The sequence below is a fragment of the Eptesicus fuscus genome, chromosome 18, assembly GCF_027574615.1.
Source record: "Eptesicus fuscus isolate TK198812 chromosome 18, DD_ASM_mEF_20220401, whole genome shotgun sequence".
Taxonomy (NCBI): Eukaryota; Metazoa; Chordata; class Mammalia; order Chiroptera; family Vespertilionidae; genus Eptesicus; species Eptesicus fuscus.
In genome coordinates this window covers 12,407,335-12,432,391 of record NC_072490.1, presented here as the reverse complement: position 1 = coordinate 12,432,391, position 25,057 = coordinate 12,407,335, and the positions used below count along the sequence as shown (strand labels likewise).

General features: G+C 37.0%; 1 protein-coding gene across 6 annotated transcripts in view; it reads right to left on the bottom strand.

Moving 5' to 3' along the window:
* CLASP2 (cytoplasmic linker associated protein 2) overlaps positions 1-25,057 on the bottom strand; it is a 142,569-nt gene that overhangs the window by 56,595 nt on the left and 60,917 nt on the right. For 2 of the 6 annotated variants that reach the window (XM_054708094.1, XM_054708091.1), the window contains exons 12-22: positions 24,168-24,303; positions 21,935-22,005; positions 17,556-17,615; positions 16,421-16,498; positions 15,649-15,816; positions 14,117-14,172; positions 12,780-12,953; positions 8,520-8,543; positions 6,794-6,811; positions 4,651-4,752; positions 4,471-4,497 (exon numbers count right to left, since the gene is read on the bottom strand). In XM_054708094.1, the coding sequence (XP_054564069.1) occupies positions 4,471-4,497; positions 4,651-4,752; positions 6,794-6,811; positions 8,520-8,543; positions 12,780-12,953; positions 14,117-14,172; positions 15,649-15,816; positions 16,421-16,498; positions 17,556-17,615; positions 21,935-22,005; positions 24,168-24,303 (914 nt within the window). The remainder of the gene's footprint in view (positions 1-4,470; positions 4,498-4,650; positions 4,753-6,793; positions 6,812-8,519; positions 8,544-12,779; positions 12,954-14,116; positions 14,173-15,648; positions 15,817-16,420; positions 16,499-17,555; positions 17,616-21,934; positions 22,006-24,167; positions 24,304-25,057) is intronic. The other 4 variants (XM_054708090.1, XM_054708093.1, XM_054708089.1 and 1 more) reach the window with 2 other exon arrangements.

The window sequence follows — 25,057 nt, the reverse complement described above, 5'->3', positions numbered from 1 at the left end:
TTGGGAATTTTTAAAAAAACTGAAGCTTTAAAATTTCCTGATTTTTATTATGTTGTGTAGTAGACCAAATAATACATGAATGAAGACAGGCGGGATGTGGTCCATGGGCTGCTGATCTGTGACCCTTGCTATAGCTTTCTTGGCTTGGATTACTGAATACAGTATAAACATATGCTTAATTCCTAAACTTTACCAGCACACTATATGAAATATAACTTCCACTGGTTATAGCAATACTGTAAAACAAAGCAGTGTTTCTAATGAAATTAACGACTTAACTATTTGAGTAGAAGAAATTCTAAACTATTGTAGGGAAATTATTCAAGTCTACTTTAAAATGTGGCTCATATGAATTATTTCATAATGTTTCAGGTGAAGAATCTTTAAATCAAGTTTCTTTAAGTTATAACCTTAGGGATACTCACAAGGCACCTATTTCTCCATGCAGTGTCTAAACTAAACATACACACCAAAACATTCAAACACCCAACATGCCACAAACTCACAATGCAACATAAGCTGATGGAATATTTTATGGGAACACTTGCAACAATATAAAAAGTGGAAATAATGAACTGAACATGTACAATATGGTATTCAGTTAAAACTAGTATAAGTTTAGGGGCAGAGGTATTTGTAGGAGACTAGAGAATTCCTTGAAGTGTGGGTCTATTCAGCAGACAGCAAACATACAGTATAGAAGGTGAGTAACCACTCCACCTATTCTAGATATATTGAATTTATCCAAATAATACAACAGTGATAACTGCAGTGCCTATGACTCATTTGGAATTACTTATACTTAGAAGAAAATATCAAGGCTCTTTCCCCAGCAAGAACTACCAAGACTAATTATTTCTAAGAAAACCACAGAGTGATGAAAAGGGGCATGATGTACCTAGGAAGTATCACACTACTAGAAAATACTCTAATTTGTAAAAATTAAAAATGGATGCCTAATTTCTCTTGTGCTGCCTAAAGTATTCAAACTACCATTTTATATGTTATGAGATATTTTCAAAGCATTACTAAATCTCCTTTGCTTCTGCATGTTTATACCTGTGGGGTCAACTTGGATAATTTTTAAAATCCAGATTTTGGTAATAAAAGACAGGCCAAGGAAAAATCATAATGGGCAATATAGCTCCAAAGTGATGGGCCATTATGTTACGAATTTCTGCTGAATAGAACCCATTCTTGATAATGAAAGTAGGTGATCAAACAATAGATGGACACATAGAGTCTACAGATTCTTACCACCAATGGTATTAGCAGATTGTGATCCTGAACAAGTGTAAAGGCAGAATTAGGGTAAGGGTTATAATCCATGTTGAGGGGAAGAGCAGATTTAAAGTGGATGGCAGATGGAAATAAGAAAGCTTTAGTCAGTTCTTAGAAAATAAAAAACTGTAAAGCAAAAAAACCCAAAAATCCCAAAACCATAGATGTCTGTAACAAAAGCAGGTACATTTAGTAGTTTTTGCAGCTGGTAAGCTGAAATAAGACACTCATGTACAAAGCAGATGAAATGAAGTTGCAAAAATAAATGTAAATTCTTCAGCTTTTCTTCTGATGGCCTAAAATCTAAATAATTAAATGTTTAAGTTTTTATTACTTAAACATTTAATTTTAAACTATAGGCAAAGAAGAACTACAACATCTTATAGCTGAAGAAAAATTACATGAAAAAGCTACACATTTTATCTTTCTTAAGACACACAGAATAAAACAAATGGCAGAGAGTGGGTTGGGGCAGGGAGACAAAGTTTCTGACAGGCTGTACAATCATTTGTACACAACCAGTCACTACCAACAACAAAAACAAAAAGACACAATCCTTAAATATAAATCTGGAAGTCTCAAACTTGGTCTGCTTTTATTTATTTTGGTTAACCATCAGAACACACCTGCTTTGATCCAAGAGTTTTTTTCTAAATGATGACATAAAAATATGGAAATACCATGCAAACCCTAATGAATTACTCTACAACAAAGTGAGATGGGTATCACAGCAATAATTCTGTAAACATATTATAAGGAAACTTGCATCAAATTCTATAGGGCCACAATATCTTTTTTCAAGAGGATATGGAATGGAACATATAGTCATTCAAATAAATAAGCAAGCAAAAACCTTTCCAACATGATTTAAATCTAAGTATAGTAAAAATGTCTTCTAGTTTTAAAATCCTACTTAGGTCTAAAACGCTATCATTACGTTCTCACTCTTTTTTTTTTTTTCCTTTTTTTAAAACATATTTTATTGATTTTTTACAGAGAGGAAGAGAAAGGGATAGAGAGTTAGAAACATCAATCAGCTGCTTCCTGCACACCTCCTACTGGAGATGTGCCTGCAACCAAGGTATATGCCCTTGACCGGAATCGAACCTGGGACCTTTCAGTCCACAGGCCGACTTTCTATCCACTGAGCCAAACAGGTTAGGGCCGTTCTCACTCTTTAGGAAAGATTTTGAAGTATTGTGGATTAGGGTTTTGAAGTAAAAAAAAAAAAAAATTATGCTATATTCTACTGAAGTAAATACACCTAAAAGTGAGGTACTTAAGTAATGTATTAAAAATCCATACACTACACACTTTGAATCTCTACTGTGAGTTCAGTCTTTAAACTTCACATTTTCAAACTTCATCATTATTTATTTATTTGTTTCCTGAAGGCCTCAGAATAACACAGTATAGAAGTACACAAAAGGAGTATAAAGTTAAGTTGACATTAGGTTTTGAATAACAAATTTTATTAGCTAAAATATATACTCTGGGCCCAGGCACTGTCTTAAGTGTATTAAATGTACTTCATACTTCACATCATTTAATCCTCACAACAATCCTATGAGAATATGCTCTTTATTTTACAGATGAGTATATGTAAATACAACTTAAAAAAATCTGGAGGGGCCATGATTCAAATCTGGGCAGTATGGCGCTGGAGTCTGTGATTTTTTTCCCTCCAATATATTTTTATTGATTTCAGAGAGGAAGGGAGAGGGAGAGAGAGATAGAAACATCAATGATGAGAGAATCATTGACTGGCTGCCTCTTGCACTTCCCCCCTACTGGGGATTGAGCCCGCAATCCAGGCATGTGCCCTTGACTGGAATCAAACCCGGGACCTTTCAGTCTGCAGGCCGATGCTCTACTCACTGAGCCAAATCGGCTAGGGCTCTGTGATTTAAATAAATAATTCTCAAACTTTTTTGTAACACAAATTATTTGGTGATCTTATTATAGACTGAATTGAATATGGCATGAGATTATGCATTCCTAACAAGTTCCCAGTGATGCTGATGCTGGTCTGGGCAGACATTTGAAGTATCCAAGACTCTAAACTACTATGACACATTGCTAAAGATTAAGTTACTTTAAAAAAGTATTCTAAAAACACACAAGGTCAGGGAAGACTGTGATATTATCCATTCCTAATTGGTTGGGAGAAGAGCCCTTACCCAGAAGGCATTTGCCATTTTTTCTATTTGTAAAATTTGTAATTTTACTGAGCATTTCTGCTTATTTTTAGGACTCTTGTTGAGTGCTCCGACTGTTACTCTCTGCCTGGATTTTTTGGCTTTGGAAAGAACAGGGGAGAATCTGCTAGGTAGAATTATATATTTACCACCCTGGCCTTCTCCAAGCCCAGCTATCTTTCCTTTGATTCCAAGATTCAGGAATCAGTTAAAAAGGAGACAAAATAGGGCTTCTTTTTCTTGATAAATCACCTAAGCAACATGGAAGATAGTTAAATCTATTCCTTTCCAAAATAGCATGTATGTATAATAACCCAGAATGACTTCCCTAGAAAAAAATTTCTATTTTTAGAGGTAAGAGCTAATGAAAATCTTTTGGTAAAGAAGGAATGGGAGCAAGCTGCTTTAAATTAATAATGCCGTAAGTGTATGTGTTACTGTTCTGGAACATGTAGAAATGGATCATTCATTTAACCTAGGCCTCAAAATTGTGCTTTTTAACAACTGGACTTATACAGAAGTTCAGCTTCCAATAAAATAGCAAAAATATAAATATTAAATTTAATAAGAACTGTAATAGTACTGGTCATTTTGTTTCCTCACTATGAATCAGTTTATAGCTGCCAAAAATGCTAACTATATTCTAATAGATTTTGGGACAAATATGAAGATACCATGTATCTGTCCTTGAATAGCATTAGCTAGATGCAACCAGATTAGATGTTAATACATGGCAATTATTTTGCCTCTAAAAAGCACAATTTTCCATTTGCAAGTTTCTGAGTAAACTGTCAAAACCTTAATACTAAGAGATCTGTGCTACTTAAAATATCTCCATGCAAAAGTTTATACAGCAGATGAAGTTTTTCTTTCTAAGTGGCAGATATTAATGATGCAGCCCTAATAACACACCAAAGACAAGACAACACCCACTCAAAAAAATTCCAAAACATGCACAACAACTGACCCAAAACATTGAAAAAAAAAATACCTTCATTTTTGTCAGGTGATGATGAACCTAAAGTATAGAACAAGAACTCAGTATGTGGCTTGTCTTTTTAAAATTAGCTTTGTCTTTATCCACTGGTCAATCTCCTAATACAGTAATATATAAGTAACACACTTATCATAACATATTACAAATATAGGAGAACTGATAGGCAATACGTACGCTGTGACTGAGACACCATTTTTGTTCGACTTCTTCCTCTGGAATCTGTCTTGGCATTTCCTATGCCAGCAAGTGGTGCTGAAAGCTTTGCTCTCACCCGACCTAAGGAATAAAATGTTTTACATAAATAAAGGCAGTTTTGTATAATAATATTCAGTAACGAGGGGGGAAATCTCACTAAAATTTTCTAATTGAGTGTGGTTTCCAAGTATTCTTAAATTCTGTAATAATATAGTCATCACTTATAGGTTATACTTCTCTTAAAATTTTAAAAATACATACTGTTTTTTATGTGTTCCACCATAAGCTAAATTTCCACCAAGGATAAGAGTAAAGTCAAACTAAAAGATTTCTATTCTTAGTTTGATTAGTCCAGTAGAATTATAACTAAGAAAGTTACAATAGACATTCTATTTGGTAATTCCAACTCTAAAATTTCAGTATCTATGACATTTATTCTCAAATCCAGAGCATATTAAATAAAGGAACAACAACCCCAAACAATTCATTTAACTGAAAATATACTTCTTCTAAAGGGATTTGCAAGAACATTTTACTAGGTAAAATATTTAATCCTGTTATTCTGTGCTAAACATCAGATTACTACAGATGGATATGGATGTGTTTACCATTGTCTTCCCCCCAAGAAACCAATTTCATTTATAAAATGATTTGAGAAGTAACTATCACACATAAGTTGGCAACTTTCTCAACACATTTCCTTCTCTACCTCTCAGCTGTACTCCATTCTCCTCTACGACACTCTTCCCCTCCACAAAACCAAGCCACAAACATCTATCTCTGGAGCTCTTAAACCAAAAGAGAGAATGCTTATTAAAGCAGGTACTTTGGTCTTCTTAAGATATAGTTTCAACCACTATCAAAGCAGAGCCAATACCAATCACAAAGGGCTCAGAATCTTTTTTATTAAAAGGTACAATTTGTAGGGCAATCACAATATACTGCCTAGCCTGATATGACTATATCAGCCACGAAAAATAACCGGAATATTAAGGAGAAATTACAAAATTAAGATAAGAGAGTAAGAATTGGGAATAAAACAAAAGCAAAACCAGAAGTATAGTTGGTAGAGTCCTGCACTCTATCAACTTCTTCAAGGTTCCATAAAAAAGCCCATAGTTTAGGCCTTTCACCCTTTTAGAGTCTGTTTAGAGTTGGATACTATGTTCTCCTGACTAAGAAATAAAACAGAAAGATAAAATTATTATTTTTGAAATAGATAATTTATCCAATATAACAAAGAAATTAGGATAAGTTAAGTATTGGTACTACATTCTAAATTACAATAACACAGTGCCAGAAACCATTTTCATAAAGAATTCCAACTTAAAACATAAAATATGAAAAGATTTCAAATATATCAGAGTAAATATAAGAAAAAGAACAAGTTAAATCTATTTGGTTTTGTATCACAAGAAAGTGTCACATCCATGTCAGACTTAGGAAAAAGAGAAAGTGTATCCAATCAGATATTTATTAAGACAGACTTCATGTAGGATAAATATAAAAATTGAATTTTTCCCTTCTCTACAAACCAAAAAGCAATAAATATTAATTTTTAAGTAAGCGGGCTCAGTAAAATAAAATATATCTAGCAAGTGTTTTGTACTCTCAAATTCAAATCACATATGTAATACCCCAGTAACTAATTCAAAAACAAAGATACAATTAAAAGCTGAATAAACACATTTAAAAGCTGATGATATTTAAACTCCAATAAAGCAATGGCACATGCTTCCCCAAAGTATAAGTGAGTTGGCATACATTAAAAAAACATAAACACAAAAACAAAAGAAAAGCATTACTGTCACTATGGAAACAAATGGAACTGTGTGCTAACTTTATACTAGATATTATTAAACATGTTAAGCAATTATTTTTTTTCCAGCATGAGATGATTGAAGATACAAAGCAAAACTCCAGAATGAAGAATTAAAAAAAATAAAAAATCCACATACATAACTAACACAAACCAAGCATAAAATGTAAAAGCTACCACAGCTGGCAAATAATATGGATTTGCAAAGAAATTAGCCTATTTTAGTTTTTAATATTTAATTCCTATTGATGAAAATATTAATATAGAGGTATTTGTGTTACTAGCAAAATGTATAATTCTTACCATCTTCAGATGCTGTTCCTAAATAAGAGAAATAAAACAATAACATTTCAACAAATTCTGCCAATACTAATTGTTAAGACCTACTTTGTGACTCCCACCCAAAACTAAAATGAAAGGGTAAAAACAAAACCTCCTACTCTTAATAGTCTTCAGTTAAGGTTCATTTTGACAAAGAACAAAAATTGAGGTAACCTAATGACTCACAGCACAAAAAAGGTTAAAACTAGACAACTAAAAATGGCAAAATTCCATAACGTAAACTTTTTTCTGCTGTATTTCTTACTCAAAATTTGAAATAAAGAAGAAAATCAGAAAAATTAATCACTCAAGAAAGATGCAACTGTCATTACGTCCCTTTGAAATGAAGATTTTTATAGATTTTTCCAGAGTAAGAGTATTTTTGGTGCATTTTCAAAGTTAGTCCACAAGAGAACTAGAAAAGCTAACTGAACAACATAGGAACCAAATCCACGACCTAGGCCTCATTAACCCTGTATTGTCACCAAAGCATTATAAAGACCTATCAATCCATCAGCTATTTACTTAACATTTATGTTTGCTCCTTAAGATGTCAATGAAAATAAGCAAAAATGACCAAACACAAATATCATAGCTCACTATTACTAAAGGGCAATAACAGATGTCTCTCTGTGTATATATAGATATTTTAAAAAATATAGGATCGAGCATCAGTCAGAGTAACACATCACATAACAAGTGTTTTGTCAAATAGGCTGATGTTTCTGACCCAAACAGGAAAATATTTTGATCTGAAAAGTAAGAATGATTTGTTTTTAAAGGATCCATAATCTCAGTGGTAGAAGTCATATCAAGAGTTTGATGAACTTTCATTTCATTCAAAAAATTTTAAAAATTAAATATATTAAACATTAGAGAAACATAGAGACTAATATAAGTAACACTCATGTGCCCAATGTTCCATTTCTTCAGAGTGAAAGATACATCAATTTCAGAGATTATGTAAAAATTGACCGAAATAATACAATTCTCCATTTTTCCTAGATCTCATACTGTGACTTACAGATTCAATATCTTCTTACAAGCTCTTTTATAAAACTCAAATTCCTAGATAACATGAAGGTACCTAATGCAGTGAAGGGAAAGTGTGGACAAAATACTGTGTATTAATAGACAAAAAAATACTCCCAGATAAAAAAATACCATATTGAATCAAGTAACAAAAAGTCATTTGAATAATGAAATGAAAAAGGCAAAGCTTAAAGTGAGCCAAGTTTTGATTAAATGTTAGTTTAAAAGTCACTCTTAAAAATATAGCATCTGTAACTTGCATTTTATATTCATAAATAACCAAATGAATCTGAAAAACATGTCATTTGTCTCTGTATCAGAGTTAGTAAACTAAAGAATTGAATCCAATAACTTATGAGATTCCTTTCTATTCTTCTAAGTCTGATATATTAGAGAAAAACTTAAGAAATAAAGATTATTACTAAGAGCTCAGGTAAAAGCATTTAAGATAACTGATTTAACTTATAAGCAATAATCTAGTATTTAGGTAGACTAGGAAACCCCAAAATGGATATGCCTAACCTAAAATAAAATCACAGCATCGTGCAGGCATTTTCACATAAGGATTGCTGCTAAATAAGCAGTCTATTTTCAGAAATGAAGAAAATAAACAAAGATATTAAATAGAATCCAAGAACTATAAAAATCTTTAGTAATAGAATCAGGGAGTTCTTACCATCCATCTTGTCAGAAGTATCCTCTATGATGAAAAAGCAAGTAAAGAACAGAGGAAAACTTAGTATATTAGAAAAATGAATATATAAGACCCAGAAAACATTATTTTTAAGAAGACAGAATTCTGTAACACGTTAATCAATAAAGAAATTTAAAAAAGAAGAAGACAGAATTCACAGCATAGACATACATATGAAGCTTGTTTTCAACTAAAACATTAAATAAGGTGAGGTTCCTAGTAGATAGAGACAACAACAACAACAACAACAAAACCTCTGAGTCTGATTTTCACTGGCCTAGAGAGAGAAGTTAGCAAAGCCCATGTCCTAATCTTGGACCCTTGCCATCATCAGGCAAACCCTCTGCTCTTGTCTGTTGAGTTTCTCCTAATCAGAGTCACACCTTGCCTTGCTTATTCTTTTCCTCTATAGCCTACAGGAAACCCAAAATTCTGCTCTTTAGCTCTCACATCATTATCTTATCTAGTTCCTTGTTGCTTCCCCACCCCATCCTTTCTTAGAACACCCAGGCCCTATAAAACCTTAAGTCTGGATAAATCTATTCAATGTTTCTACTCCACTACTTGAGGTGCCCAATAGAGAAAATTACAAAACCATGAAATCATGCAGACTGGCACAACAAAAACTGGGATAATTATCAGGCTTTGTGTCTGTGCAAGAAAGTACTGACATATCAAGTTTGAGTTGATCTTAAGGATCTTATGGGGCAGGCCTTTGGGAACTTTGTTTTGGGTGCACCCTATACCAATGAAAGGTTATTCTGTGTGCAAGATGAGGGGTGGAGGGAGGAATACTGAGGTCTTAAGCCAGCTTCCCTGGGCAGAAACACTGGGAATATGTTCCTGCTTTTCACTGCTGGAGGAGGGAGCACTTTACATGCAGCCCTCATCTTCACCTCTGGGAAGGAGAACTTTGAAAGGCTAGCTGATGTGTCTTTTCCCCTTGCTGATCCTGGTACATGTCCTTTCACTGTAATAAACCTCAGCTGTGAATACAACTGCCTCTGAGTCCTGTGAATCCTTCTATCAAGTGCCCAAATATGGGTGGCTGTAGGGAGTCCAGAAGAATGCCCACTACTTGTGCCCCCTCAATGGCTATTCCAAAACTCAAGCCACTTCTCAGACACCCTGCTTTTTATTAGCACATGATCCTGACTCTGACTCCCCAGGCGTTATCACAACAACCTCCCGGATGACAGTTTTCTTAATGGCCACTCCCCAATCCCCAAATACATCTGAATCTACCTCCTTCATTTCCTTCTCTTCTACATCAGCAAAACTGGTGCCCCTTCCACATCCAAGGTGAACTTCCCAGCTATGCTCTATACTCCCATTCCTAAGGCCTTTCATGAAAATTTGGTCATAAATTATTTCTTCTCATCCTTGCATTTTTAATTTTGTCTCTCTACTAACTGTACCATCTTAGGATACAAACATATTTAACTCCTCTGATCTTAAGAAACAAAAAGTTCATTAACCTTTTTTATTTTATTTTATTGTTATTTTTTTCCAGTGCTTTTTAGAGAGAGTGGAAGGGAGGGGGGGAAAGGAGGGAGGGGGAGAGAAAGAGAGAGAGAGAGAGAGAGAAGAGGGAGGAGAGAGGAGAGAGGAGGAGAGAGGAGGAGGAGGAGGAGGAGGAGGAGGAGGAGGGGGAGGGAGGAGAGGAGAGATGGAGAGAGAGACGGAGAGAGAAAAAGAGAGAAACATGGATTGGTTGCCTCCCACAGGCACCCCTACCAAGGATGGGGATAAAACCTGCAATCCAGATATGTGCCCTAGACTGGGAATCACACCCAAAATCCTGCCATTTTCGGGCCGATGCTCTAAACACTTAGCAACACTGGCCAGGGCCGTTTTTTCTTTTTAAAAAAAAGCTAATTAACTTGAACTACAAAAATTCCCCACAATGTTCTTTCAGCGCTTATCAAGCACAGCAAAAATTTATAGATTCTTCTCCCAACTCCTTCCACAATTAACTGAAATCTGACTCCTGTCCACATGACACCAACAAAACCATTTATTTTCTTTTCCATTTTAGCAATTCCATAAACCCAGTTGTTGAGAACAAATATTCATAAATATGCATAAATATACCAAAGTTTCCTTAACATAAATTATTGTCTCCCATGGCACCAAGCTTTCCTCTCCAGAATCAAGTTTTAAAGGGTAAACTCCAAAACACTCCTAATATTCCTAGTTTCCAAAGGATTTGGTACTTTAGTGGAAGAAAATACCAAGAGCCACAGGAAACTAGCTCGTCCCTGTGAACCTGGGTCAGATGAAGAAAAGAGAATGGCGGACAGGATACCTTTCCCTTCTTTAATGAAGCAAACATGCAATTCAAACTTTAAAGAACCAAAAGAAACAAATTAAGTCAATCTCATGGCATTATTCTAGGCCCGTGGTCGGCAAACTGTGGCTCGCGTGCCACATGCGGCTCTCTGGCCCCTTGAGTGTGGCTCTTCCACAAAATACCATGGCCTAGGCGAGTCTATTTTGAAGAAGTGGCGTTAGAAGAAGTTTAAGTTTAAAAAATTTGGCTCTCAAAAGAAATTTCAATCATTGTACTGTTTATATTTGGCTCTGTTGACTAATGAGTTTGCCGACCACTGTTCTAGGCTTTCTTATGAAAAAAATATGTTGCAAATTAGCTTTCTATTTCACATTAAAACATTTCAAATATAATATTTTTGTGGTATTACAATGAATAGATATTAAATGTATTTTATTTTTAAGACAGGATGAATAAGTTTTATTTTTATTTGTTTTCCAGTGTTTCCTCACTTAAAAAAGGAAAAACTGGAAAACAAATAAAAATAAAACTTATTCATCCTAAGTCTTAATATAATTCATGTACCATAAAATTCACACTTTTATAGTATACAAATCAGTGTTTTTAATATACTCACAAGGTGTACAACCCCCATTACTACCTAATTCCAGAACAGTTTCATCACTCCAAAAAGAACTCAGACCCATTAGGAGTCACGCCCTATTGCCCTGACTCCCAGCCCCTGACAACAACTAATTTACTTTTGGTTTCTGTGGAACCACCAAATCCGGGGTATCAGGATGACAATCCAACCAAATGACCTAACCAGCCAGGGAGGAAGGCACCAATCTTAACTTTCTTATTATATTTACAGGTCTTTCAATTTCATTTGTTTGATTACAGCTGAGGTTCAACATTTGTTCTGGTGTTTTGGAGGCCAATTTTGATACATGATTTTCTTGATTTATGTAGAATGTTTTTTCTATAAAAATAAGCTCAGGTGTTTCTCATACATAAGTATGTGACAAAACCTTTTTCCCTTTCAGTTTTCAGCCATTTGACTTGTTTTCACATGATTTAAATCTGAGGAACTCTTCCCTCATGGGTTTTTTGGCCTTTATGTTTAGCAATTCCTTTTTCCACCTGAGATTAGATGAATAACTTTTATCAAGTTGTTCTATGTTTTTGTTCAACATTATAGTCATCTGGAATACATTTTTATATGGTGTAAAACAAGGTTCTAACTTAACTTTGTAGCAAATGGTTAAGCCATGTGTCTAGATACCATTTACTGAATAATTTATCTTTTCCTTACTGAATGTAGCTGTTAACTTTATCATGTACTACATTCATACTAAACTCACCACTTCCTACTGTGTTCCAATTATCTGTCTACCTGTTGTTCCACCAGTACTACCCATGAGAAAGAAAAATGAAGCAAAAGGCAGAGATAAACAATGTGGATAACCAACCTCCAACTTTAAAGTTGATGGACATAAAAAGAAAACTCTGAGTAGCCTTAGGAAACGTAAGTTTAAGCTTTGATTATGATTATGTCTTGCAGTTTTCCCAGACCCTCAAAAGGCTTTATTTTCTTGGTGAAGGAAGAAAAGTGGAAGAAAGAGAACAGAGAAGCTGGATACAAAGCCGGTATCGTTCCTAATCTTCCTTAGTAACCAGTGGTTGGATGTGGCAGTAGTGCGAATGCTATGAAAATGCTATAGGCAAACCATGGAATCAAGAACTTTTCCTTTGATCAAGATGATTAGGAAGACGACAAGAGGGAAAAGTGGAAACGTGATAGCTTACATACCTCAGAACCATGTCCCAAGTATAGAATCATATTAAAACATATGGACTATCCTTGACGGGCAAGAATAAAATAGAAATAATTATAATATTACCACCATTCTGACTTCACTGAAACAGGGAGAAAACACAGTATAATTTCCCACAATTAGCTGTCTTACCTAGTGATGCATAGGAACCTGGATTCAGGGCACCTGCACCCAAGCGCCCACTCCGCATAGCCTGCCCAGCAGCATGATGTGCCTTGGCACCAGCAGCAGCGTTCACATCGATGTCACTTCTCGAACGCTGCAGGCTTCCTGGAAGGGAACCAGCTTTGCTGCTGCCTGCTGATACTATGGAAAACAAAGCAAAGGTAACCTATAGTATCTAAATCACTGCAAACAGTATTAAACTTACATAAACTTGAATCACGATAATGCCTCATTTTCCTCTTCCATAAAATGGGAAAAAGAACCATACTTTGTAAAATTCATAGGACTGTTTTGTAGATAAAGAGGTGATTCTTATGACTGCCCCATGAAAATGAAGCTCTATACAACTAAACAGATGGCAGCACTGGTTTTCCACTATCAGAAAAACACAAGGACTAGTCCAGGAGTGGGGTCATTCAGAAACAATGCAGGTTCTGCCATGCTTAGGCAATGCAAATAGGTTATTAAATTTCTGATCTTCAGTTTTTCAGTTTTGAAAATGAAAAGTTTTACAGCCCAGCTGACATGGCTCAGTGGTTGAGCATCGACTCATGAACCAGAGAGTCACGGTTCAATTCCTGGTCAGGGCCCATGCCTGGGTTGCAGACTCCATCTTGGGGGTATGCAGGAGGCAGCCAATCAATTATTCTCTCTTATCATTGTTGTTTCTATCTCTCTTTCCTTCTCCCTTCCTCCCTCTGAAATCAATAAATATACTTTAAAAAAAAAAAAGGAAAAGTTTTACAAACAGTGAACAGTGACCCACTAATAGGCTGTGAAATCAACTGAGTAGGTCATGACAAGCATTTTAAAGAAATGAAACAATAGGAAACAGAGTACATCCATCACAACTAAGGGTAAGTAGTACTTTGTGAAACTTCAAGTAGTACTACATGTGTATTACATGTATGCAATACACACATAATATATGGATATTGTAGGCACACAATTGTATACACTATACTGTATATATTATATGTAGTATATGTATATGGTATACAAATATAGCTACAGTGTATATGTGTGGTATTAGATCACTATATAAAATTATTTTCTCACTGTAGGTCAGATCAAGAGTTTAAATGTTTAGAAGAATTTAAAAGCTATACTTTAAAAGCACATCAAAATAGTTCTTAAAAGCTAAACCATTTAAAGCAATAGTTTTTAAACTGTTTTAATGTGACCCACAGTGAGAAAAATCATTTTATACAGTAACTTTTACTTTATTTATAGAATAGCCTTACTCTGGTCCTTTATTTATTAAATAAAAAATGTTATGACTCTTACTTAAAAAGGCAAATTACCTCTTCCAGCTACAGTTGATGGGTTTGCTGTAGACCATTTGGAAGAAAAGGGGCGACTGCAAGATAAAAGGAAATACTTTAGGTAAGAAGATGTAATTTATCTCTTATAACAATTGGTAAAATACCACTGAGTTTTCTAAAGAGTTGAGAAGTACGTTTAATTTCCCTTTTACAAATCACAATACAACAGTTGTTGTTACATATCAATCACATCTTAATAGCTGTGAAGCAAAGATAAAATCAGTAAAAATGAATAAAGACTGTAAACTACAGAGACAGAGCTCAGTTTGCTGTTGTTCACTCTGGTCCTTGCACACATTATAATGCTCACCACATAGGACTCAATAACTCTCCAATACTTGTATTCTGAAATATTTTACTTAGAGGTGGTGTTATTTTTAGCAGAGGGAATTCAGAGTAACTAAAATCTTTCTTACCTAAGTCATAATGGTTGTGGCTATTGGCAATCTGTGCAGTTACCACGTAGGTATCACACCACCTATAGCAGTGCTACTGAGCGAGTGGGTGGGGCCAAGAACAAAGGCTAAGAACTACCACTGAGGATAACATGCACAATCAGAAAGCAAAGCAGCTCCAATAATCAAAGAATCCACATCTCTCAATAACTCTTAATTATCTTTATGCAATGGTATTGTACAGCCCATAGATAAGAATATACCTAAATATGGAAGGAAGATCTGAAAAGTATATCTATAAATTTTAAAGGTGGGGGAAGAGAAAAGCAAAACACCAGGTGCCTCATTTGCCTCACTCTGGTCCTACTCCTGCATCAGAGAGCTGCCAAGGAAACCAACAATCTTTCTGTCTCCAGAGACAGAAATTAGAGAGGTAAGCTCACATCCTGTGAGCTGTTCTTCCTGGGGAAATCTGCAGGTACCTGTGGCACCACTAGGGAGTGCAGAAGGCATCTGAGACGTTAGCAGTCTCATAGGGCTAGAGAGCCAGAAAATAGGGTTACGGCTGCCAAGCAGTAGGGTTTGCAGCAGCCAACACAATGACGAGAATGGAGCTAAAGAGAAGTGAGTCAGATACTAATTTTGCCCCTTGAGGGAACGGCTGAAATCTGAAGCTGTGCAGGTGAGGAACGAAAGCAGTGGAGTTTTCACCAGTTTACAGTGTTGCCTAACAGTTCTGAAAATGACTTTAGAGTTTCCATGACAATTCCTCCATTGCAGTGCCCCAGAAATGGACTACCTACCATATAAACTATTTTGTGGATATTTTTAAAAAACGTATATAAATCAGTGCTTCCCAAACTTTTTTGCAGACATGAACATATAGAAACAAAATCTGAATCACTAAATTCTTTACCCAAAGAGAAGTTACTGTATACCAGCATGTAATCCAACCCTTGAGACATTAGACCAAAGAAAATGAGTACTATTTCAGATCATCATTCTCTCAAGGCTTTAAGGGAAAGCAAGCAGATACTCAAGTATCCACCCAACTGAAGGCACTCTGGGGAGTTGGGGAGAGGGAGAAATCAGTAATTATCATTTATATGACCTTACTTGAGACTTTCTTGTGAACTAGATGAAGACCTGTCAGACTGTGGAAGAGATGCTACACTGCCAGAACTCTTTAAGTACGTTTGAAGACTCTTCTGATAAGATGGCTCAAGGGAATTATACAATGTTTCAGCTTCACCAGGAAAGTGGTTTCTAAGACCCATATATGTCCTGTAAAGCAAATGAACAAATTTAAAAAAAAAAAGAAGAAAAAAGCACAATAGCTTTACATTATTAGTCATTAAAAATAAAATGTATACATTCAAGAATGCAGGTGAGCATGTAGGTTTTTAAGACACCCACTGTATCTCAAGTGAATGCTTTTTAAAGTTAACAAGTTTTAGAAAAATGGTAGGCTTTTGAGAAAAGCAGATCAAAAGAGATCTGCTTTGGGGCTTGGGTATACTACAAATCTCCAAACTTCAGTTGCCAATCTTGCACTTCAAATGTTAGAAAAGAATGAATACCAACTGCCCCACACAGTATCAGGTATATAACACATGCTCAATAAGTGACAGTTATTTTATTCACAATAAAAGGGGAGATGTATTATGATGGACTAGAAATACTGACGACTATACACATGACAAAAGGAGGTAACTGTGAGACATCTAGTACAGACTTAGTGGAGGAAAATCAATCTCAATTTCACTGAAGAGCTAATCAAAAGTAGAATAACTGGGACAATTCTAATATTTTCATTCTCCCAATATAATTCCTTTCAATGAAAAGACTAAAGTATTTAAACTGTCACGAAAATACATTATGGACTTACTTTCTTGCTTCCACTCTGGCCTCAGCATCAGCATCATGAATTCCCTTTTTAATAGTTTCAACCAAGACGGCTGCATGTCTATAAAATAAAACATCTTTAGTGTCATGTGTAAAACTGTATTTCACCACAAATAACACTTAATGCCTATGTGTTACACATCAATCACAAAGGAGAAGGGAAGGTAAAAAGATTAATCAGTGAACAATGATAAATCTAAGGCTGCAAGATTTTCTAAGAATCCACCTCATACATTTCATTCATATTCAGTTTCCTTCTGACAAGTTAAACATTATAAACCTGAAAATAATTATTTGTATATGAGATCCAAATAATGTATAAATATATAGTACTCAAATTTTATATTTGTAATGAATAAAAAATGATCTTCTGTGTGGTTCATCACTAACCCACCAATGTAGAAAATGATTTGCTAATAGTATGATCAGTTATAAAACTGAATAGGAGCTGCCACACACGAACTTAAAGAAAACTTGGAGTTACTAGTATATCATGCCTACATTAAACAACAAATTCTATTTTTTTTAAAAGGGGCTGTGGACAAATTTAATGATTTCCATAAAAATGGTAAATCAGCATCATTTTCAGCATAAATGTAGGCATATCCCAAGTTCCAAACTTGAAACCAACAAGAAATACAGCCATACAAATAGCCAGTGACTACCGAGCTACCTACATTTTCCTCTTGCTCATCTTAGAACAAGCACTGCCCATGACTCCTGACAGCTGGTGTGGAGAAACTTTTTTTTCTTTCTTCCCTCGGAAAGGGAGTGCCTTCCTTCTCTCTTTAGTCATTAATTACTTGATGAATTGCACCTTGGTAAACTTGTCTCACATGACTAGAGATACATTTTTAATTTTTGCCCAATTTAACCTGGAGTATCTTGTATGATTCATTCTACTTAAGAGACCCTCACTCACCCCACAAAGAAGAAAATCATACCATTCATAACTGCAACAAATAAAAGGAACATTACACCACTGTTTTAAAGGAAAACCAATACAAATAACTTTTAAAGCAAAATGGGAAATAACGCAAAACCAACACCATCAACTTCTAAAGAACTGGTAACACTGGGGAGGGGAAGGAGGGAGGAGAGGGAGGGCTGATGCATACCTTTCCAATGAATGAGTCTGCCACTCTTGTAACAATAAATCTAAAAATTCAAATGAACGCCTGAAAAAGAAAAGTTAATTATAATTAAATGTTATAACGTTATATTAATTTATAACTAAATACTAAGTAGCACTTTCTTCTATAATACTGCACTTTGAGCCCTGAATTGAAGTACAAGCAGCCCTCTGTATCTGTGGGTTTATACACTTAGATTCAACCAACTAGGGACTGAAAATATTAGGAGTGGGGGTCCCCCCAGAAAGTTCCCAAAAGCAAAATGAATTTGCCACACACCAATCAATATGCTGAATCCACATGAATGAAGTGATGTGTAAGGCACACCCTGCTATAGCCTATATACAAATATAGGTTATATGCAAATACTACTCCATCCTACCTAATAAAACAGTAATATGCAAATTGACCGCACATTCGCCACGCCCACCAGCCAATCAGAGCAAGTATGCAAATAAACCCAACCAAGATGGCAGTTAATTTGCATATATAGGCGCCCTGCGCTGACCCCCTGCGACGGATTGCAGGGAGCTGGGGTCCGCTCTGGCACCAGACCGAAAGCCTCCGCCTGAGGCTTTTGGCCTGGAGCCAGAGCGGACACCCAAATCCCCACTTTCGATGATGGTGGGCGTGGCGAGTGGACCCCCTGCCATCGAAAGCGGGAAGCTGGGTGTCAGCTCCAGCACCAGGCCAAAAGCCTCTGCTGGAGGCTTTTGGCCTGGTGCACGAGTGGACCCCCTGCCATCGATTGCAGGGAGCTGGGGTTTCTTCGGCCTGGTACACCAGTGGACCCCCTGCGATTGATCACCTGGGCAGGGAGCTGGGGGGTCTGCTTTCGGCCTGGTGCACGAGCAGACCCCCTGCAATCGATCCCAGGGAGCTGGGGGTTGCTTCGGCCTGGTACACCAGCGGACCCCCTGCAATTGATCACCTGGGCAGGAGCTGGGGGTCTGCTTTCGGCCTGCTGGGGGTCCGCTCCTGCCCAAGAGGCTTTCGGTCTGGGCAGGCCTGGGCAGGGGCTGAGTCGGTGATCAGAGGGAGCTGGAGAGGACTGCCCAGGCCTAAAGCTTCGGCCAGAGGCTTTAGGCCTGGGCAGGGCCCAGCCCTCCATTGGTGTGAACTATAGAGGAAACACCTTTTCTGACTGCACATTGGCTAAGCTTCCTGTATGCCACTGGTAATATTCTTAGTAACTTGGGTAATAAGAATCCAAAAAGGTGATCTAGGGTTTTTCCACACTTCTGGAGAAAAAAATGAAGGTCTGCTGCTGGAAGGCTAAGAAATGTCATATCCTGCCCTAGCCGGTTTGACTCAGTGGATAATGCCTCAACCTGCAGACAGCAGGGTCTGGGTTTGATTCTGATCAAAGGCATGTACCTAGGTTGCAGGTTCCTCCCTGGCTGGGGCCCAGATCAGGGCTCATTCAGGAGGCAACAAATCAGTGTTTCTCTCTGTCTTTCCCTTTCTCTTCCACATCCTCAAAAAGTCAATGGAAACATACCCTCAGGTGAGGATAAAAAATAAAGAAAGAAATGCATATCCTATGAAAGACACATCTTGAAAATGCCTAAAGAAAGTTGTCATTTTTTCTTGGTGAAGGGACTGGAGTCCGTGATGATGAAAACACCTTGGTGGCTGCGGTGACTGACAGTGGCTGCAGCAGTGGGGTGATGGGGCTGGTGCCTTCCCCTGACCAGCCCAGTTGCCTCCCACAAAGGGAGGCCAGACTGTGGCTTAGGTACGCTCCCTGTGGGGCGCGGGCCTAAGCCGTCAGTAGGACATCCCCTGAGGGCTCCCATTATGTGAGAGGGGGCAGGTTGGGCTGAGGGACCCCCGCCCCCCACCCCTAGTTTTGTATAAGAGACCTGAGCACCTACAGATTTTGGTATCCATGGGGATCCTGGAATCATTCCCACAGATTTCTAAAGACAACTGTACAAGGTATGTTTTCGGTTATCTTAATTGTCAAGTACTTAACTTACTTTAAGGTTCCAACTATTTCTATGCTAAGTAGTTAAAAAAGACTAAGAGTTCCCCATACATTTAACTTAAAATGCTTGTCAAATGTAAAATTAACAAATTCCATTTAATTTTAAAAATACTTATCAAATACCTACTATGCACAAGATATTGAAGACATATAATGGTAATCAAGAAAGATGTGATGGATTTTCTATTTTTAAAATGTTTCCTTAAAAAGATACACATTTGATTTTTAATCAAATATCTGTACATTTTCTCCTAAGCCTTCTAGTCCTCAACTTCTTCAACCGTCTCATTCTTGAGCTTCTCTTCTTTCTTGGCATCTAATGACGATACTTTTTCTCCACCTATCTTTAAACAGGTGCTCACCTAGTTTGTGTTGATCTCAGTCCACTTCCCTTTATAGTCAACTTGGGCAACATAATCTGTACCTGACTACCAGCTATGCTTCTAACATCTAGTCAGCATTGGTTCAATTCAACATCTTTACATAGGCAGTGAAAGTCAACTCAAACACTACATACAAAAGAACATATGAAATTTTACCCTCTCAAGCCCACTCTTTTGGCCCATATTACACAGATCAGGAAATGAGAAATAGGGAAGTTAAATTAAGTTGCCCAAAGTGACAGAGCTGTAACCCCTGGCATTCTGACTCCAGAGTTCACACTCTAAAACATTTGACATCACCGCCCTCATCCGTACCCAATTATCAGGTCTCCTTTCTACACTTGAAATCCTTTGAATTTATTTATTGAATAAAATCTCCTTCAATCAATTATCAACAATATAGCTCTAGTTCAGACCCTGCCTCTCTTCAATGAGTTATTAATATTCCCACTTATTTAAACCATTGTGCCTTCTTAATCACTGTTCATAGCTGGAATAAAAACTCGGATCGATGACACTGCCTCCTCACCAAAAACTGTCAAAGAATGAAACAATGTCAAAATTTCTCTTTATGACATTCAAAGCCCTCTATACTGACTTCAACCTAGTCCTGGCCCTTCCTCCTCCATCCCATCAGGCACTTTTCCGACGGAAACCTTCCACTATGTGCTCTGGCCTCAGTGGCCTATCTGACAGCTCTGCAGTGAGTGTGAGTTTTACATCTCTGTTTAGGTTATACCCCACTCACTGCTCCTACAGTTATTGAATTGCTTTCCCTTCTCAAGGAGTTCTAGGATGTACTTCCTGACTCCCTCTTCTCTGTTACATTCTTATTCCTCAATTACCATTTTCCTAAACAGAGATTGGTCAACATTTTCTGTAAAGAGCCAGAACAGTAAATATTTCAGGCTTTAGGGATCACATACCATTTCTATCTCATATTCTTCATTCCCCCTTTCACCCACCCTCCCAAAATGTTAGAAATAGCCTTGGCTGGTGTAGCTCAGTTGGTTGGGCATTGTGCCATGTACCGAAAGATTGCCAATTCGATTCCCTGTCAGGGCACATGCCCAGGGTTGTGGACTTGATCCCCAGTAGGGGGCGTGCAGGTGGCAGCTGACTGATCTCTTGCTCTCACATTAATGTTTCTCTCTCCCTTTCTCTCTCTCTAAAAAAAAATCAATAAAAAATCTGAAAAACACACACATTAGAAATAGTCTTAGCTTGTGGGTTGTACAAACAGTCTTAGCTTGTGGGTTGTACCATTTGGCCAGCGAGCTGTCATTTGCCAACCCTCAATGAGAGAATTAATGAACAACTGTCACCAAAACTCCAAAACACTGAAAGTAAATAAGGATGTCTTATCCATCTTCTTCCTAACATTCAAAGTATTAAATATACTTATCAAACTTAAAAGAGAAAGAGTTCTTTACAATTTTCTCAAACATCAAATCGCAAATCTTGTTTTTGCTGTCTTTGTTATTGATGGTGATATTAAAGTTTGTAGAAATCATAACAGAGAGGGTGACTGATTGACCGGATATGGCTGTTGACTCTATGCACTTTGTTCAATTCTACTAATGTGCATCTCATTTAATCCTCAGATCCTATGGGACTGATATCATTAGCCCTATTAACATGTGGACACTGAGGTTTAAAGTGATTCAATAATTGCCCAAGGCAGGACAGTCAATTAGTGGCAGCTACAGGACTCCAGCAGAGTCCTGACTCCAGACTCTGAACTCTCTAAAAACCAAGCAAACAGCGACCCAAAAAAACCCAAAGCTTAATACGATAAAACTGAGAAACGTGGGTAGTCATAATAATTGCTTCATTCCTTTTCCCTTATAATGACATAAGGCAAAAAATTTTATTAAGGTTTCTAGAAGGCAAGAAATCAATAACAACTAATTTTTACACCACACTAAGAATGAAACAAAATGCAACATTAAAGCCATACTAAAAAAAAAATTTTTCCCCTCCAAACTTACCTTCTCACAGGAACTGATTTTGATGTGCAATTGCTTGTTATTAAAGGTATAAGTCTGGGTACATGAGTATGCTGAAAAAGATGTTTTAGAAAAGGTTGAAAAATACTGGGCACTTCACATAATCCCCCTCTTTTATTTGTCTAACATTCACGTATTTATATTAGTACAGGACAAAAAGATAATAAAATCTGATTTTGAAAGAAATTAAGACCAGTCAGAAAGTTTTCCCAAATTAAAGTACTAGTAATGATAACACAGTTTCAGAAGGACAGGTGTGGTTGTAATATTATAAAATAAAGACAAGCTAATTGTACAACTGCAAAGAACCGTCAGGACAGTGTAACTCTGGGGGGCAAACACTAAGAGAAACTGGGCATGTAGCATTTGTTCTATTTTCTGAAGTGCCATGGCTCCTGCTGGTAGAAGATAATAACTGCTATGTAATCAAAGTAGATAATCAGTGTGAATCCACATACCTAACTATTGGGAATGCACTCTGAAATGGTGACTTTAACTGAACTTTCATTCTGGCTGAACCATAGCTCTCTAGAATTCAGGTAAAGTTCAATAGGTATAATCTTCTGACTTCTATTAGTAATTCTTATGCTCTTCTTTAGTGAAGCAAATGCTACAAAGTTCAACATAGACATAATAAAATAGTAACTGAAGTATACATTTTTGATGCTTTAAAGCTCTATTTTCCTTCTGAGTTAATGGTACAGGCTGGGTTACCTATGAAACAGGATCTGAGATAGAGGTTAGCATGAGGCTATTAAGACATGCCCTTGGGATCAACACCTGTGGAAGGTATGAAAAGGAAACAGGAGTGGGCAGAGGAAGAAACTGACCTATGATATAGCCCAAGGATATCTCATCTAAGGCCATTAGGGAGCTATAGAGTTAAAATGGCCCTTCAGCATAGTCTCGAATTGGTCCAAGATGGCCAAACCTTTACACTTGCACATCAATCAGTTAATGGATGAGGGCCATACTGAGAAGGGGCAAGACCTTGGGAAAGGCAGCTCCCTGCAACTGAGGCAATCCTTGAAGAAGCTGGCATGTGAAGGCTCTTGCCAAGAGTGCTTCATTACAAGTCTTCCCTGAAGTAGAATGTGCATGCCACATCTGCCACAACCAACTCAACCGAAATAAAAGAAAAAACTTTTTCAGCTACTACAGAGAGAAACCACCCATAGACTTGAAGCTGTTCAAAAGACTAGTGCAAGAGAGTGCTGACCTGCATGTTATGCAGCTGTTATGTTCAGCATGGAAGCACTCTATGGACCTGCTCCTTAGAACATCCAGAACTCATTCCTCAAACATTACTATGGAGTTAAAGTGCAAGGACAGTCCTAAGCCACAACACACAACCATCTCTCACCCACCAGCCTCCTCCTCTCTCTCATAATCTCCCCAAGGCCCGACTGCTGATTAGCCCACCTTCGACACATGGCAGGGATGGGGAGACACCTAACCATTGTGACACTATGTTCAGGGGTAGCTGTACCAAAGGAAAATAAAAAATGACCCTCACGATGACAAAGCATTCAACCAAATACTAAATCAGAACAATTCAGACTTTAACTTATTAATATGAGTAGAGTTAACAACTTGAAAAAAGAAAAAAAAAACTTCTCTAGAATTAAAGAGAGAATGAGGAATCGAATAGAGCAATCTAAGGAAGTAGTCCCCTAGGAAGCACACTAAATATATAAAACAGGATATAACATAAACAAACAAAAACCCCACCTGATTGTATTTTCAGTGAGATGGAGGAACAGTATATCAATAATATGACAAGCTCAAGAACAGCAAAATGGGTACTGTCAAGTGAGTAGAATTTAAGGGGGGGCGAGGAGATTTATCTTTTTATCTCTGTTCTTTTGGGTATCTTCAAGATACGGACGATGAGAAATAGTAAAAATTTTCCTGTCATCGTTTACCACTGTCTATAACAATTTTACTATTTTACATCTGTAGCCTGTTACTACCTGTAACATTGTTACATGCACACACACACATGCATACATGTACTCATACGTTGTTCAAAAATGTTTACTTTGTAATACTCTGCATTATTTAAATGTTCCAGAATAACTATAATTACCATGTATTGCTTTTATTATCAGAAAAATAATTCAAAAGTAATTTTCCCTTGGAGTTAAAAAAATACCAATAACGTATTTAAGTACATTTTTAAAGGGGGGAAGGGAGAGAGAAGAAAAGAACCTACCCGAATGATGAACCTGATTGCTGCACATCCAGAAGTTGCCATGACTTTTGCACTATTGGGGACGAGATTAAAAAGTGTAGGTACAATGGCCTCAGCGCCATGATCAAATTTGTTCCCCAAAACTGTTGATAGATGGCTACAAAGGAAGACAAAAATGCTTTTTAAAAAATAGTTTAACATTAAATATAGGTAATATAACTGGTCCTACCTATATTTGATTTTAGCTACTGAGCTGGCCTGGTGGGTCAGTTGGTTGGAGTATCATCCTATACAGCAAAGTGTTGTGGGTTCAATTCCTGGTGAGGGCACATACCTAGGTTGCAGGATAGATCCCTGGTGGGGGCACATATAGGAGGCAACCAATCAATGTTTCTCACATCAGTATTTCTCTCTCTCCCCCTCTCTCCTTCCCTCTCTCTCTAAAATCAATAAAAACATATCCTCGGGTAAGGTTTTAAATTTTTTTATTTTTTTTTTTTAGCTATTTCACCCTTCAGAAACTCCAATCTCTTGTTTCTTCTCAACTTAGTGAGACTGCCTTGCTCTGCTTGAGTTCTCCCTCCCATCCCCATAGTCCAGAAAGTGCTTCAAGGTCATAACTATGCTGATCATACTGTTCACATGATTTGATTCTTTCAAGAATCATAATCCTCCTCTGCCCGTTGTCTGTTATTTGAAAAAAGGTGTTTTACATATTCTGTTGCTTTCTGCAAGAGGGGTAGTCCTGTACCAGTACTGTATCATGGCCAAGAGCAGAATTCTCATCATGGGATATTTTTCCTTCTTTCTTTTTTAAGAGAGAGAGAAGAGGGAGAGGGAGAAACATCAATGTGAGAGTAAAATATCAATCAGCTGCCTCTTACACGCCTCCTACCAGGGATTGAGTCCAC